The sequence below is a fragment of the Salvelinus fontinalis genome, chromosome 28 (assembly GCF_029448725.1).
Source record: "Salvelinus fontinalis isolate EN_2023a chromosome 28, ASM2944872v1, whole genome shotgun sequence".
Lineage (NCBI taxonomy): Eukaryota > Metazoa > Chordata > Actinopteri > Salmoniformes > Salmonidae > Salvelinus > Salvelinus fontinalis.
The window spans coordinates 651,560-668,011 of NC_074692.1; the positions used below are offsets into that span (position 1 = coordinate 651,560).

Below are 16,452 nucleotides of genomic sequence, written 5' to 3' on the forward strand. Positions count from 1 at the left end.
GCCTTGTGTTGATCTTCCAGGTTTATAAAGACGGAACTACCCATCTGATTGTCACCCGTGAGCTGCCGAGTGAGAAGTTCATGGCAGCCTGTGCAGGAGGTAAGTGATGATGAACGTAGGGGTTACACTTACTAGGTGTTGCATGAACTGAGTGTACAAAACATTAGGAACACTTGCACTTTCCATGACAGACTGGCCAGGTGAAAGCTACTGATCCCTTATTGAATGGGCAACACAACATATTTAGATGCTTTTAAGTGGGGTATGGTAGTAGGTGCCAGGTGCAGCGCTGCTGGGTTTTTCACGCTCTACAGTTTCCTGTGTGTATCAAGAAGGGTCCACTGCCCAAAGAACATCCAGCCAACTTGACACAACTGTGGGGATCATTGGAGTCAACATGGGCCAGCGTCCCTGTGGAACGCTTTCGTCCACTTGTAGTCCATGCCCCTACGAATTGAGGCTGTTCTGAGGGCAAAACGGGGTGCCACTCAATATTAGGAAGGTGTTCCTAATGTTTTGTACACAGTGTATTAGGTAGCAAGTCTTGACAAAGTTAGCTTGTACAGACTATATAGGGATTCCACAGCTTGATACTCTAAAGGACCTTTCAGAAGTAGCGTTTTTATTGTTTTGTGGTGTTTGTCGTTTCTCTTCCCTCTCTGTCAGGCAAATGGATCGTGACTCCAGAATATATTTTTGACTCTGTTAAGAATGGTTCGTGGCTGCCAGAGGGGCCCTATGAGTTGGACATTGTCTCCAAGGGAGGAGTCCCTGGGGCCTCTAACCCAGTGACGGTGTGGAGGGAGAGGGTGACCAGCAGGACCATGGCTGGGGCCTTCGAGAGCTGGAGGGTCCTCCTGATGGTCAATGAGCCTACTCGCAGAGACATGCTCAGAAGGTGGTCTTTAGAATTGTAGTGGGCAGTAATATGACGTGTGTGTGTGTGTGTGTATATATATATATTAACATGTTTGTCTGACTCCATAAAGATAATTAGCCATATGCAAGAGACTATGCTTGAGTTACAGTAATAGACAATGAAGAAAGGTCTGAGAATGGAATTCTAAATACATGTGTATTTAATGAATTTGTAAAATGAATGGATTCACTTTCAAGGCAAAGCTTAAGTTACAAGCATTATTTATTTTATTTATTTTTTACCAGGTAAGTTGACTGAGAACACGTTCTCATTTGCAGCAACGACCTGGGGAATAGTTACAGGGGAGAGGGGGATGAATGAGCCAATTGTAAACTGGGGATTATTAGGTGACCATGATGGTTTGAGGGCCAGATTGGGAATTTAGCCAGGACACCGGGGTTAACACCCCTACTCTTACGATAAGTGCCATGGGATCTTTAATGACCTCAGAGAGTCAGGACACCCGTTTAACGTCCCATCCGAAAGACGGCACCCTACACAGGGCAGTGTCCCCAATCACTGCCCTGGGGCATTGGGATATTTTTTAGACCAGAGGAAAGAGTGCCTCCTACTGGCCCTCCAACACCACTTCCAGCAGCATCTGGTCTCCCATCCAGGGACTGACCAGGACCAACCCTGCTTAGCTTCAGAAGCAAGCCAGCAGTGGTATGCAGGGTGGTATGCTGCTGGCTAATTAGAAGGCATTCCAAGCATATGCAGTGCATTTGGAAAGTATTCAGACACCTTGACTTTTTCCACATTTTGTTACATTACAGCCTTATTCTACAATGTATTAAATTGTTTTTTTCCCCCCTCATCAATCTACACACAATACCTCATGACAAAGCAAAAAAAGTTTAGACAATTTTGCACATTTATATAAAACTAAAATATTGCTTTTACAAAAATATTCAGACCCTTTACTCAGTACTTTAAAACAGCCTTGGCGGCAATTACGTCCTTGAGTCTTCTTGGGTATGACACTACAAGCTTGGCACACCTGTATTTGGGGAGTTTATCCCATTCTTCTCTGCAGATCCTCTCAAGCTCTGTCAGGTTAGATGGGGAGCGTCGCTGCACAGCTGTTATCAGGTCTCCAGAGATGTTCGATTGGGTTCATGTCCGGGCTCTGGTTGGGCCTCTCAAGGACATTCCGAGACTTGTCCAGGAGACACTCCTGCGTTGTCGTGTTGGAAGGTGAACCTTCTCCCCAGTCTGAGGTCCTGAGCGCTCTGGAGCAGGTTTTCATCAAGGATCTCTCTGTACTTTGCTCTGTTCATCTTTCCCTCGATCCTGACAGTCTCCCAGTCCCTGCCACTGAAAAACATCCCCACGGCATGATGGTGCCACCACCATGCTTCACCGCAGGGATGGTGCTAGGTTTCCTCCAGACATGATGCTTGGCATTCAGGCCAAAGAGTTCAATCTTGGTTTCATCAGACCAGAGAATCTTGTTTTTCATGGTCTGAGAGTCCTTTAGGTGCCCTTTAGGCAAACTCCAAGCGGGATGTCATGTGCCTTTTACTGAGGAGTGGCTTCCATTTGGCTACTCTACCATACAGGCCAGATTGGTGGAGTGCTGCTGAGATGGTTGGCCTTTTGGAGCTCTGACAGAGTGGCCATCGGGTTCTTGGTCACCTCCCTGATCAAGGCCCTTCTCCCCCGGTTGCTCGGTTTGGCTGGTTAGCCAGCTCTAGGAAGAGTCTTGGTGGTTCCAACCTTCTTCCATTTAAGAATGATGGAGGCCACTGTGTTCTTGGGGACCTTCAGTGCTGCAAAAAATGTTGGGGTAACCTTCCCAGATCTGTGCCTCGACACAATCCTGTCTTGGAGCCTTACGGACATTTCCTTTGACTTCATGGCTTGGTCATGCACTGCCAGCTGTGGGACCTTATATAAACAGGTGTGTGCCTTTCTAAATCATGTCCAATCAATTGAATTTACCACAGGTGGACTCCAATCAAGTTGTAGAAACATCTCAAGAATGATCATTGGAAACAGGATGCACATGAGCTCAATTTTGAGATTAAAAAAAATAAAAAAAATTTTTTAGAATAAGGCTGTAACGTGGCAATGTGTGGAAAAAGTCAAGGGGTCTGAATACTTTCCCAAAGGCACTGTAGATCGTAAGGTTAACTTACAGGACAGAGCATGAACAAAGAGATGCCCTCTAGGCCAGATGCCTAGGAAATGAGAACATGCAACCTTCCTCCATGGACTGGATACAGGATAAGAGAGAACAAAGGCATTCGTTTCCATTTATAACATCTGAAGGTGTAACCTTTCAACCCGAAACAAACCACCATTGACTAATCAAACGATACCAAGTTTACAGTAACCTAAACACTCCCAGGCCCAATCTCCACAGGGTGTCACAGCACGTAAGAGCTTGTGCGGCGGATGAGACCAATGTAAATAAGACAGAATTCCCGAGAAGACAATAGAACTCCTTTGCATGATAGTGTAATTCAGAGGTCACACTGTACAGATACAAGTAAGAGATCATACATACGTATAGATAGCATCAGTTATTCTCAGTGAACAAGCTTCAGATAGAGACCGAGGATAGAGTAATGCTATATTATCCATTACACTAGTCCTCTGGATACTGTAACATAGAGATACATTTGGCCCCTCAGAGGGGGAAGGGCTGACTAGCCCTTGGGCATTGACCTTTTTGTTCCTGTCACATTTTCCATGCAGCTCCAGGTGACAAAAATTAGGGCCAAGCCTACAGAATTGACCTCAAACCTCATGCTTAGACATGTAAATTATGCATTTCTTGTCGTCTCAAGCACGTTGTGTGCTGTATTTGTTACATCAAATATCAGACACACCTGTCACTTAATTTATCATGAACATATCTTTTTTTCAGAATCCTAAAAGCTGGGAAGGCCAATGTGTACTCGTACCCTCCTCCCTCCCATGCTGACGTGACGCACGTGTTGACAAAACATGTCGCAGAGCATGCGAAGGCCCACAATGCACCATGCTACTCCATAGAACACATGGCCCTGCATCTTTTTGGGGTAAATGTCTATGTAGATGTCGACTGATTAGCTTAATTAACAATTACGCCCAGTGAAAGGCTCGTGTAATAAGGCTCAATCTAAGTGCTCTGTCTTGTCTTCAGGAGAACGTGTGTTCTGATATGGGTTTAACCTGGACAGAGGGACAACCAGAGGAGACACAGGAGGCCAGTGAAGCTCTCTCCACAGACTTTTCAGAGCTGGAGAGCGAGGCCAGGGACTACATCTCTCAAATAGGGGTGAGGGGCAGGTCTTTTCAAATCCGTCTACGTTTAGCAATGAAGCGCAAGGTTTCCAATCATTGTTTTTCTGGGCGAAAGCTCGTGTCAGTCGTACAACTTTTTCAGTCGTCATTTTAATGACTGCATGTGTGACATTGTGGATGGCTCGTTTCATGCAGGAGCGGAAAAGACTCCCAGATATCCTGAGCTACTATGCCCCTGGACCGTACGCTCAGGTATGCAGATCTGCTTGAAGCGTAGTAATACATCTACCATAAATGCATATTATACAACTGTAAAATGAGTGTGTGACTCGTCAAAGAAGATCAGGTCATTCAATTTCCTTTATGTCAGGCGCCTCACTGAAAGGTGACATTTTGTGCAAAGACGCATCATATCCGGGTCACCTGATTTAACCAATGCTGTCAGTTGATTGGTGAAGCGTGATTGGCAGACCTATTAAAGGTAGTCTCTCACTGTCCCTCCGGTGCCATCCCAAGTGGATTTTCTTCCGATTGCTATTATAAACGGCCATGTAGTTCTTTTTCACATTTCCTAAGTTCATATTCAAGTAGGCAATAGATGACAGTTACCGAGATGACCCGATGAACTTCTGACGTCCTTCTCTTTCTCTGCTCACGCCGTTGTCCATCTCTCTCTATTTTTTTGTAGACTGCTGTAGCCAACTTCAGCAACGTGCAGAGCCTCACTGAGTGTGGTTTATTCAACCAAGCCCTAGAGGAGCTCCAGTTGTACCTGCTGCCAGGGCAGCTCCCCCCAGCCCCATTCCTCCAGCCCCTCATGCGTCACGCTCTCCACGTAAAGACCACACAAACTGTTTGTTGTCCATTGTCAAAAAAAATCGAAACCTGATTCCCTGGCTACTCATAGCTCTTCTTTCCCCCATCCAGGGGGATGCCAAGCCTTTCTTTCTCAGCGAGTTCCGCGCGGTTCTCCACAGCATCCTGAGGAACAACCCTCCCTGGGGTTCTCCAGCTAGCGGGACGTTCTTCATGAAGGTGCTACAGTGTCCCCAGTGTCGAAAAGGAGTCTGGCCCCTTTTGGAGGCATCACTCAGGTATAGAACACTAGAGAGACACTTATACAAAGGCCATAAACTGTATGTCCCAATAACCTCTGTTCAAAAGATAATTTTAATATGAGATACCCAAGTCTCCTGTGTTTTCATGGGCCATCTGCAATTCTACTATATCCATCTCTCTTTTTTACATACACTGCCGGTTTAAGGTTATAGAACACCTACTCATTCAAGGTTTTTTTCTACATTCTAGAATAATAGTGAAGACATCAAAACTATGAAATGACACATATGGAATCATGTAGGAACCAAAAAAGTTTTAAACAAATCAAAAAATATTTCATATTTGAGATTCTTCAAATAGCCACCCTTTGCCTTGACGACAGCTTTGCACACACTTGGCATTCTCTCAACCAGCTTTACCTGGAATGCTTTTCCAACGGTCTTGAAGAACTTCCCACATATGCTGAGCACTTGTTTGCTGCTTTTTCTTCACTCTACGGTCCAACTCATCCCAAACCTTCTCAGTTTGGTTGATGTCGGGAGTTTGTGGAGGCCAGGTCATCTGATGCAGCGCTCCATCGCTCTCCTTCTTGGTGAAATAGCCCTTACACAGCCTGAAGGTGTGGTGGGTCATTGTCCTGTTGAAAAACAAATGATAGTCCTACTAAGCCCAAACCAGATGGGATGGCGTATCGCTGTGGTAGCCATGTTGGTTAAGTGTGCCTTGAATTCTAAATAAATCACAGACAGTGTCACTAGCAAAGCACCCCCACACCAGAACATCTCACTTCACGGTGGAAAATACACATGCGGTGATCATCCGTTCACCTACACCGCGTCTCACAAAGACACAGCGGTTGGAACAAGCATATCTCCAATTTGAACTCCAGACCAAAGGACAAATTTCCACCTGTCTAATGTCCATTGCTCGTGTTTCTTGGCCCAAGCAAGTCTCTTCTTATTATTGGTGTCTTTTAGTAGTGGTTTCTTTGCAGCAAATCGACCATGAAGGTCTGATTCACACAGTCTCCTCTGAACAGTTGATGTTTTACTTGAACTCTGTGAAGCATTTATTTGGCCTGCAATTTCTGAGGCTGGTAACTAATGAACTTATCCTCTGCAGCAGGAGTAACTCTGGGTCTTCCATTCCTGTGGCGGTACTCATGAGAGCCAGTTTCTTCATAGCGCTTGATGGTATTTGCAACTGTACTTGAAGAAACGTTGAAAATTCTTGAACTTTTCCATGTTGACTGACCTTCATGTCTTAAAATAATGATGGGCTGTCGTTTCTCTTTGCTTATTTGAGCTGTTCTTGCCATAATATGGACTTGTTTTTTTACCAAATAGGGCTATCTTCTGTATACCACCCCATACGTTGTCACAACACAACTGATTGGCTCAAATGCATTAAGAAGGAAAGATATTCCACAAATAACTTTTAAGGCACACCTGTTAATTGAAATGCATTCCAGGTGACTACCTCATGAAGCTGATTGAGAGAACTGCTTTGCACACACTTGGCATTATCACGGCAATGGGTAGCTATTTGAAGAATCTCAAATATATTTTGATTTGTTTAACACTGTTTTGATTATGACATGATTCTATATGTGTTAGTTCATAGTTCTGATGTCTTCACTATTATTCTAGAATGTAGAAAATAGTAAAATAAAGAAAAACCCTTGAATAAGGTGTGCTGGCGACAGTGTCAGCGTGCATGCGCCCGGCCCGCCACAGGAGTCGCTAGAGCGCGATGGGACCCGCACGACGCTGGGCCAATTGTGCGCCACCTCATGGGTCTCCCGGTTGCGGCCGGCTGTGACACAGCCTGGGATCGAATCCGGATCTGTGGTGACACCCCTGCGCCACTCGGGAGGCCATCCTTCTCCTTTTCATGTTGTACCCATCTTCCTCCTTTTGGTGTCTTTGTTTCTCCAGGTTCTGCATGGGTAGCAAGCCCTGTCACTCACTCCCTAGCCCCGCCTCCCCAGAGCTGCTCCGCTTCCATGGTGACCTGCAGGCTTTTATGCTCGAGCTCTTCAAGTGTGACATGCACTCAGCTAACAAAGGGTAATCCCCACCGACGGGACACAGGCATATATTGGCGTAATGTAGAAAACAGCTGCCACTTACTTGAAACAACTTCGATAGTTCTAATCAACGTCATGCACCACAGACACGAGACTTGTGGATATTTCAACACGTCCTCCGTCTTCCCTCAGAGAGGCGGGAGGCTTGCGGTCGTCCGTCCTCTACAGGGTGTTCTGGAGCTTGTGGGAGCGCTCGACGCTGGCCTCCAAGGCCGTGCAGCAGATCGCCCAGCTCCTGGTGCAGGCCTCATCGTGGGAACGCTCTGTCTCTGAGGTAAACCGGGACACGTTCCCAAGTCCCTGTTCCCGTCCTCACCAACATTCCAGTCACATACAGTAGGCCTACATCCCTGTCCCGCCCATAGTTCAGTTCAAAGTCGATTCTGAACTTGCGGCGCACCATCTCAGGCAGTGGTTCCCAAACTGTGGGGTGCTGTGTCAGCAGGGGAAGTGCAGGGGTCTTTTATTTTAAAAAAAATTGGGGGGGGGACTCATTTCCTCTTGTCATGTTAGTCATTACAGACCTTAGAGATATTTGTAACTCGTCAGAAATGCCCAGATCAACTAGCCCATGTCAGCTGTTTTTGTTGTGTTTTAGCTATTTTAAGCCGGAGATATTGTTGTAATAAGAAAAGTTGTCATGTGTAGGATTGCAAGACAATTCACTTTAAAACTGCAACGTTTTCTCTGCTCCCATGGTAACATTTGTAGAATTTCAGGCGATAAGCGTTAAACCTGCACAATTCTCTCCACCAACAAGAGGGGTGTGAACAGTTTTTGTATCATGAACAGTGCTTGTTCCCATAGAAATGGATGTGGGGGGTGGTGCGGGATGTTCCCCAATGCTGGAAGGAGGAAACCCCTGATCTAAGGTGTTCCATGTCCAGCACATAACAGGAATTGTAATGGAATCGGGCCCTCACTCTGGTCCAGCTAGGTAGCCAACTACCCACCTGTGTCCTTGTGCTGTGGTTTCTTGTGTAGGGTCAGGAGAGGGACTGGGAGAGGGACAGGAGGCAGACGCTGGTGCTGACCCTGCAGGACACGCTGGGCGTGGTGGTGGACTACTGGTGGCAGGAGTACAGCCGCCTCAACCGCAGCCTGGTGGACAAAGGCCTGGAGGACCTGGCTCAACACATCGCCATCCTCTGTCAGGGTACGCGGCACTGCACACATGTCTGAGGCGCCATCCTGAGCGGCACTCTGTTCCCGATATAGTACAGAACTTTCGCACTACCTGTGGACCCCGGTGAGAGGGAGTGCACTATATAGGGAATCGGGTACCATTCGGGACACAACCAGTCTGACACACAGCAGCAACGTTTTAATCATGTGTTCTAACTGATCCTGTGTTGATGTGGAGGGTATTCTTCCTGCCCTCAGACCTGCCCCCAGATGTCCTCCAGACGTTTGTTCCTGGGATGGTCCCAACCAGGCTACGGATGGTCACGGCAGACGCCATCTTTAGGAACGTGTGCTGCAGGAACGGCATCATCATCGGAGCAGAGCCCATCTCGCTAAGGAAGATTGTACGTTTTGGCCAAGTCTACATTAGAATGTGTTTGGTTTCCCCGTCCTGGCTCTTGTGTCCCAGGTGTAGTACTAGTGCAATAGCGGTACAGTGTATTGGACCTATGTTGCACATACAGGCCAGTTATTTTGCTGGGATCAGATTCTCCTGCTGCTGTCCTCACTGCTGGGCCTCTCACTGTCACAGCTGCTAACTCTGGTGTCTTTATCCCTCTGTCCAACACACACACACACCTCCTCCTATACTACAGAGGCAGAGTCTCTATAAAGACCCTCTCTCCTTCATCTTACTGTGTGTGTGTGTCCTGACAGGTGTCCTCCTACCTGCCAGCCCTGGGGAGGCTGTGCGCGGTCAGGACAGGTGGCTCCAGAGTCCCCCGAGCAGACAGCGGGGGCCCTCGGCCTGGGACTGAACCCACCTCCTGCAGCTGGAGCACCCAGGGGACCGATACAGGGTGAGTCTTTGTGTCTGTGCCCCCGTAGACCACTCCAGTCAGGCTAGAGGACATACAACCAACCTCCCCGAGGTGAGCAGAGGAGGGGAGGTGTAGAGGGGGGGAAAGGTGTGTGGATGGGAGAGGTGAGAAAGGGAGGAGATGTGGTGAAATGAGGGAAAGGCAGGAGGGAGAACAGGAGGGGGTGAGGATGCCATAGGAGAGGAGTGTTAGAGAGCAGGTCAGAGTGAGTGTGTCGATGTGGAGTCACATGCCTATGTATCAGGGTTTACAGGAGAGGTGCAGAGAGCAGGTTAGAGCCCCTACAGCTAGGCTTCTCTGGACAGACTGATGGCTGACCTCTCTCCCCTGCCACCCCTCCCCCCCGCGTCATACCAGGCAGCTGCTGCTGTTCAACACCCCGCCGCTGGCACAGACACGGGGAGGCAGGGACCGCTGGGGATGAGGTTCACCTCAAGGCTAGCAGCTCACTCACCGACCAGCCTCGGCCTCTTTTCCCCTAACACACTTTATTCACCTTTTTCAATAGGAAATCAAAAGCCGTTTTTTGTTACCTCACCTTACAAAAAGATCTATTTTTCAATGAATAATTGTGTATTTCTCAGAGAGTTGGGGTGAGGGGATTGTATAATATTTATGTTTTGGTTTAGAAAGCTGAGGTAGCATGTGAGTGAGAGGCCATGAATGTGCTTTAATAGATAAAGTGTGTGATGAGGAGAAGTCCCTCTCTCGCTCTCCTAGGCTCTTCCTGTAAGGACAGCTTGCCATCAGGGCACAAGTCCAGACAAAGACTGGCGGGAGGCTCTCCATAATTGAAGCCCTGTTTCCTCCTGCTGGCTTAATCAAGCAGAGCTTATTGCTTTTCTGTTTGAGCCCGTTTGGGTTTGACATTCTCGGTATCGCTCTCTCGCCCTCTCTCGACACATGTTTACTGTAGTCTAGCAGTTAGAGCGTTGGGCCAGTAACCGAAAGGTCGCGGGTTCGAATACCCGAGTCGACAAGTTGAAAAATCTGCAGACATGTCCTTGAGCTAGGTACTTAACCCTAATTTGCTCCAGGGGCACCGTACTAATATGGCTGACACTGTAAAACAACACGTTTGTGACAATAAAACATATACTTTTGTATTTATTATTTTACTACAGCACAGTGAATCACAGCATCCCTTAAAAGGCATAGTAGGCAGCTTTTTTGGCGACCTGAACAATTTTACGTAGAAATGTGTGTTAAAGTTCTGTTATACACAGCCGCGAGCTGCCTAGTGACACGAGCCTACCAGACGAGCAAAATTGCTTGCCTCGAAGCGAGCATAGAAGTAACACTGAAGCATGCATGAGAGCATCAGCTGTTCTGGACGACTGTGTGATCCCGCTCTCCGTAGTCGATGGGAGTAAGACCTTTAAACAGGTCAATATTCACAAGGCCGTGGGGCCAGATGGATTACCATCTGTACTCCGAGCATGTACTGACCAACTGGCAAGTGTCTTCACTGGCATTTTTCAACCTGTCCCTGAATGAGTCTGTAATACCCACATGTTTCAAGCAGACCACCATAGTCCCTGTGCCCAAGAACACTAAGTTAACCTGCCTAAATGACTACCGACCCACAGCACTCACGTCTGTAGCCATGAAGTGCTTTGAAAGGCTGGTCATGGCTCACATCAACACCATTATCCCACTCCAATTTGCATACCGCCCCAACAGATCCACAGATGATGCAATTTCTATTGCACTCCACACTGCCTTTTCCCACCTGGACAAAAGGAACACCTACGTGAGAATGCTATTCATTCTCTACAGCTCAGCGTTCAACACCATCGTGCCCTGAAGGCTCATCACTAAGCTAAGGACCCTGGGACTAAACACTTCCCTCTGCAACTGGATTCTGGAGTTCCTGATGGGCCGCCCCCAGGTGGTAAGGGTAGGTAACAACACATCTGCCACGCTGAACCTGCACAGGGGCACCCACAGGGGTGCATCCTCAGTCCCCTCCTGTACTCCCTGTTCACCCATGACTGCATGGCCAGGCACGACTCCAACACCATCATTAAGTTTGCAGACGACACAACAGTGGTAGGCATGATCACCGACAACGACGAGACAGCCTATAGGGAGGAGGTCAGAGATCTGGGCCTGTGGTGCCAGGATAACAACCTCTCCCTCAACGTGATCAAGACAAAGGAGATGATTGTGGACTACAGGAAAAGGAGGACCGAGCACGCCCCCATTCTCATCGATGGGGCTGTAGTGGTACAGGTTGAGAGCTTCAAGTTCCTTAGTGTCCAAATCACCAACACACTAACATGGTCCAAACACACCAAGACAGTCGTGAAGAGGGCACGACAATGCCTATTCCCCCTCAGGAGACTGAAAAGATTTGGCATGGGTCCTCAGATCCTCGAAAGGTCTATAGCTGCACCATCGAGAGCATCCTGATTGATTGTATCACTGCCTGGTATGGCAACTGCTCGGCCGCAAGACACTACAGAAGGTAGTGCGTACGGCCCAGAACATCACTGGGCCAAGTTTCCTGCCGTCCAGGACCTCTATACCAGGCGGTCAAAGGAAGTTCCTAAAAATTGTCAGACTCCAGCCACCCTAGTCATAGACTGTTCTCTCTGCTACCGCACAGCAAACAGTACCGGAGCGCCAAGTCTAGGTCCAAAAGGCTTCTTAATCCACCCCCAAGCCATAAGACTCATGAACAGCTAATCTAATGGCTACCCCAACCCCTGTTTTACCCTGCTGCTACTCTCTGGTTATTATCTATGCATAGTCACCTTAACTCTAACTACATGTACATATTACCTCAATTACCTCGACTAACCTCTGTCCCCGCACATTGACTCTGTACCTGTACCCCCTGTATATAGCCTCGCTACTGTTATTTTACTGCTGCTCTTTAACTATTTGTTTTATTTTTTACTTATCTAATTTTTACTTGACATATATTGTTCTTAACTGTGTTGTTAGTTAAGGGCGTCTAAGTAAGCATTTCACTCCACCTGTTTTATTCGGCCCATGTGACAAATAAAATTAGATGACATTTTCTCATTGATAGCAAGTCTGAGAAGCGGTAGATCCGTTCTATTTGCACTATTTCTATGCTTCTTGTTAAGTTTCATTTTGGTTTGTTTTACTTTCGCTTTTGTACACCAGCTTCAATCAGCTGAAAATAATGTTTTTTACATTTTTATTACAAAACATATACACACACACAAATGACAGCATACGCACACAAACAACATCATCACACCTGCCCAGACCCAGATGCTCACACCATCTCCAGCGCCTGCATCACTCTCCGCCACATGGCCTCAAACTGCACCATTTTGTTTCTCTCAGTAGCCCACCCACTCTGAACATTTGGATAATAAAGCATTGACCTTTCCATTGTGTTATCAGTAGAGGATTGGTTGATTTCCAGTTAATAAAGATAAGAGTATCATCCAACCCATCAGGTATCTCACTGCACCCTCATGCCATGCCTTGAACATATGTAGAGCGACAGAGTCAAAGTAAATTTGCATTGTAATACTTCTGACATTCAACTTTCTAGCTGAGCCCATAACTGTTGGACTTGATAACATTCCCAGAAGGCTTAGCTTATTGAATCCTTGTTAGTTTTACACTTAAAACGTGACTCTTGCCGTTGTGCTGTTGAATTTTGTCGCTTGTATAATACATTCTATACATTAGTTTACTTTCGTTTATACTCTATTAAGTGTCCATTTTCGTTAACTGTCATTTTGTTAATGTTCCAACATTCCCTCCATCTTGTACCAATATCAGATATTTTTAATTCATGGGTCCAATATTTTTTTTCTACGAGGTTGTCAGTTGGATAGGCTCTCTGCAAGGTAAGATATACAAAACCTATCATATGACCATCCTTTTTCGACTCAGTAGTATTCCCTCATGATTGTCCTGATGTCCCAAACATTTCAAATTTGAATTTTCGTGATATGAAAGAGAAGTTGCATGTATTTGAAAATATCTCCATTGGTCAGTCCAAAATTGCTTTTTACAATTATTTCCTATTACAAAGTAATTTGCAGTTTCTATGCCTTTAGCTGTCCATGTGGACCAAGTTATCGGTGAATTCTGAAAAGCTTGCTGGTTTTGTGTTCTAGCCGGTAATTAATCGCATACACCTGGTGTCTCAGGTCTAAATCTGTTCCTGATTTAGAGGGGAACAATGGGGGCGGGGGGAGTGGGACTGGCTTCGAGGTCCAGCATTGAGTTTGAAGGCTCTACAATATTCATTGCCTGTTTTGTTACATAAACTGAAATTAGGCAAACTTCTTAGAATTTTTGCAACCAGGAAATGGCGGAGCGATTTTTGCCTATTGTACTTAAAAAAAATTAATGAATCTGCTTTTTATGATTTGAAAAAATAACCATTTAGGCAGCCTCAAATGCAATTTAACAAAAGCAATGTCAGTTGTGGAAGGGTTTTTGACGTTGCTTCCTCTCTGATTCTGAGGTGATCTTTATCACACCTTGTGGGGTGGAAATGGCACTGGAGAGAGTCTGCTGCCTGTGTGTGTGTGTGTGTGTGTGTGTGTGTTTTGTGTTAGTGAATGGCTTATTGTACAATGCCCCCGGGCTTGCAGTGATCCTGCACCCAGAGTGACAGAATGATAATCCTCTATAGTATGGACGATCATAGGGGAATGAGAGAGGCTCTCTCGCCAAGTCTGTTGCCCGTCTCCCCATGTGGACAGGGTACTTTTTGAGTTAAGTGGGATGAGATGAAAATGTTTCTCACACACACGTGGGCACTTCTGATCTCTTCACAGACTTGTCCCTGCTAATAACAAGCTACGTGACAGAACGTGTGTTCCTCCCACACTGTCGGGGAGATTCCGCCCGGGTTCTGAACAGCCCAATTACCAAGGAACAAGCAGACTTCCTTGTAGTAAAGCATGCCTCCCCTCTCTCTCTCCTCTTCACTGTCACCCACATGTCAGACGTCCTGCTGGCAGCCAGGCAACAGGTCTCCCCTCCGCACACTCACTCACAGCGCTACTGACAGCCATACAGCTATTAGCACCACGCCGCTTTGAAGAGCGCACCTTCACTACGTCGTCTTTATTTCTTTCTCATAATCTCCTTTTTCCCCCCCGTTGAAATGACTCGCTTGGGGTTTTACTTACTAGGCGGAGGAAAAGTGACGGAAAAAGGACCTGTGACGCCTACGGAGCCACAGCGCGTGGTAATTTGATCGTCGCTAGCTAGACGGGACGGTTTTGCGGATTTCTACGGGCCAGGTCACCCAGCTCGGGTTGTAGTGTTATTGCTGCATGGCCAGACTGATGACCACGTCATCATTAAGACTTATATTGAATTGCATTCTAGAGGATTAATTTACCCAGCGTCCTCCTTGGCGTTTACACTACCTCACAGGATCCATTTCCTCAGTGCAATTGGGTGTGACCTTCATTTTGGTTATTCTTCAAACAGGGGGGCAGTGGAGACGAGTAACACGCTGACTGCACTGTATTTGAGAGCATGGGCTTTAGTAGGTGCACAGTGCTTCATAGTGACAGCCATTAAAAGACCGTGCTGGGAGTATCTCTTTGACAGGGTCCTGGTAGTTGTCTGTTTGAATGAGGCACAGTACTGGCCCTGTACACACTGCTGCCACTGCTCTGTTACTCAGAGGATGCTCCATTGCTTTGTGTGTGTGTGTCTGTCTGTCCGTGTCTTCCTAACATGTAGGCTTACTATTCCCAGCTGTGAAAGGAATTTCCTCTCCATGGACATTCATTGTGGCAGTATTAAATACTTTGAAGAAATGCCAGTCATCAGATGGCCATGATGATAATGTTTGATGTCAGACCTTACCCTGTCTCCCGTCTCTACCCAGAATGGCCAGCAGTCTGGTTAACGGAGCAGGTCTGGGCAAGGAGAACATCCCCAAAGGTCTCAACCGTGTCAACACAGCAGGTAACACGAACACACACACACACACGCACACACACACGCTTCTCTGCCTATTTGCAAGCAAAAACTATTTTTCATCGACTGATGCACAGGACTAGGTCACCAGTAGAGCGAGGACACGAGAGCCTTGTCATCCGTTTGAACTTAATGAAGAGCCCATTATGTATTTATAAAGCCATGGATTAGCAGATGGTGTAGCTATGTGGGTGGATTCAATAGGCTTTTCTCATCTGTAACGAGTTCACCTTGTTTGCCACCTCTGGCATTCTCATTGAAATTCCACACGCTGTTTATGTTCTGGATCTATTATTCACATTTTTTAGGGTAAAAAAAAAAGAAAGAATAATCGCACGGATAAAAGAGAAACGTGGAAATCATGACAATAGACGACACCACCACACGGGCACACAATGGTCGTCAGATCCCCAGTTTAAGAATATTAAACACAGCAATTAGGGCTGTGCTGTGAAAGTGATTTACTGCGTGCAGAACTTCCTGCACTTAGAGGCTTGGCACTCTGTGTGAACTCTCTGAGGTGTCAGCGCTCATATCTCCCCTCTCACCTGATCAGAAAGGCCCTGCACCAGAGCCAGGGAGGTAGGGGAGGGCAGGCAAGAGACTCCAGGCTGTTTGCGTGTGTTGTTTTTCCACTACGTGATCCCTGTACCGATGCGCTCAGCATAAATGTTTGATGAACCATCAGCACATCTCTCTCTCTCTCTTTTTCTCTCGGACACACACACACACAGATTTCATATTGCTTTCCTATGAGCTGTTTTTCTGTGCTGCATATCTTGAACTCTACGGCCACTGGGTCTCCCCTCTAGCATCTGAGAGGGGCTGTGGGTTTAGGAAGGCCCTTTTCTGTGCTCTGGCAGTTCTACAGTCTCCTTGGTGTTCTGTCCTGACTCCACTGTTGAGTTTCTTGGGTGCTACTAACATAGCTAGCATTGAGGAGAGCAGACTCGTACAGTAGGTGAGGTACAACATTAAAAACTGGCTTACTGTACCCCCGCTTCCTGTTAGAACACTCAATTGAATTCGCATCGCCATCCAGTGACCACCGTCTTGTGATACTCTCTACACACATCAAATCGGTTCTCTGTCGTATGCCACCGATCAAGCCTAGTTCACAACATTCTTACGCAGTTTTTCGACTTTCACGGCAAGCCAGGTTTGGTGTTTTCATACGGTAGGATATTGCCGTCCGAGCATGT

General features: G+C 46.8%; 1 protein-coding gene across 2 annotated transcripts in view; it reads left to right on the top strand.

Moving 5' to 3' along the window:
* slf1 (SMC5-SMC6 complex localization factor 1) overlaps nucleotides 1–16,452 on the top strand; it is a 36,679-nt gene that overhangs the window by 1,266 nt on the left and 18,961 nt on the right. For both annotated transcript variants that reach the window (XM_055886034.1, XM_055886035.1), the window contains exons 3-15: nucleotides 21–99; nucleotides 667–898; nucleotides 3,795–3,948; nucleotides 4,053–4,187; nucleotides 4,349–4,405; nucleotides 4,842–4,988; nucleotides 5,081–5,247; nucleotides 7,150–7,281; nucleotides 7,434–7,575; nucleotides 8,286–8,457; nucleotides 8,685–8,830; nucleotides 9,144–9,286; nucleotides 15,159–15,238. In XM_055886034.1, coding sequence (XP_055742009.1) covers nucleotides 21–99; nucleotides 667–898; nucleotides 3,795–3,948; nucleotides 4,053–4,187; nucleotides 4,349–4,405; nucleotides 4,842–4,988; nucleotides 5,081–5,247; nucleotides 7,150–7,281; nucleotides 7,434–7,575; nucleotides 8,286–8,457; nucleotides 8,685–8,830; nucleotides 9,144–9,286; nucleotides 15,159–15,238 — 1,786 coding nt within the window. The remainder of the gene's footprint in view (nucleotides 1–20; nucleotides 100–666; nucleotides 899–3,794; nucleotides 3,949–4,052; nucleotides 4,188–4,348; nucleotides 4,406–4,841; nucleotides 4,989–5,080; nucleotides 5,248–7,149; nucleotides 7,282–7,433; nucleotides 7,576–8,285; nucleotides 8,458–8,684; nucleotides 8,831–9,143; nucleotides 9,287–15,158; nucleotides 15,239–16,452) is intronic.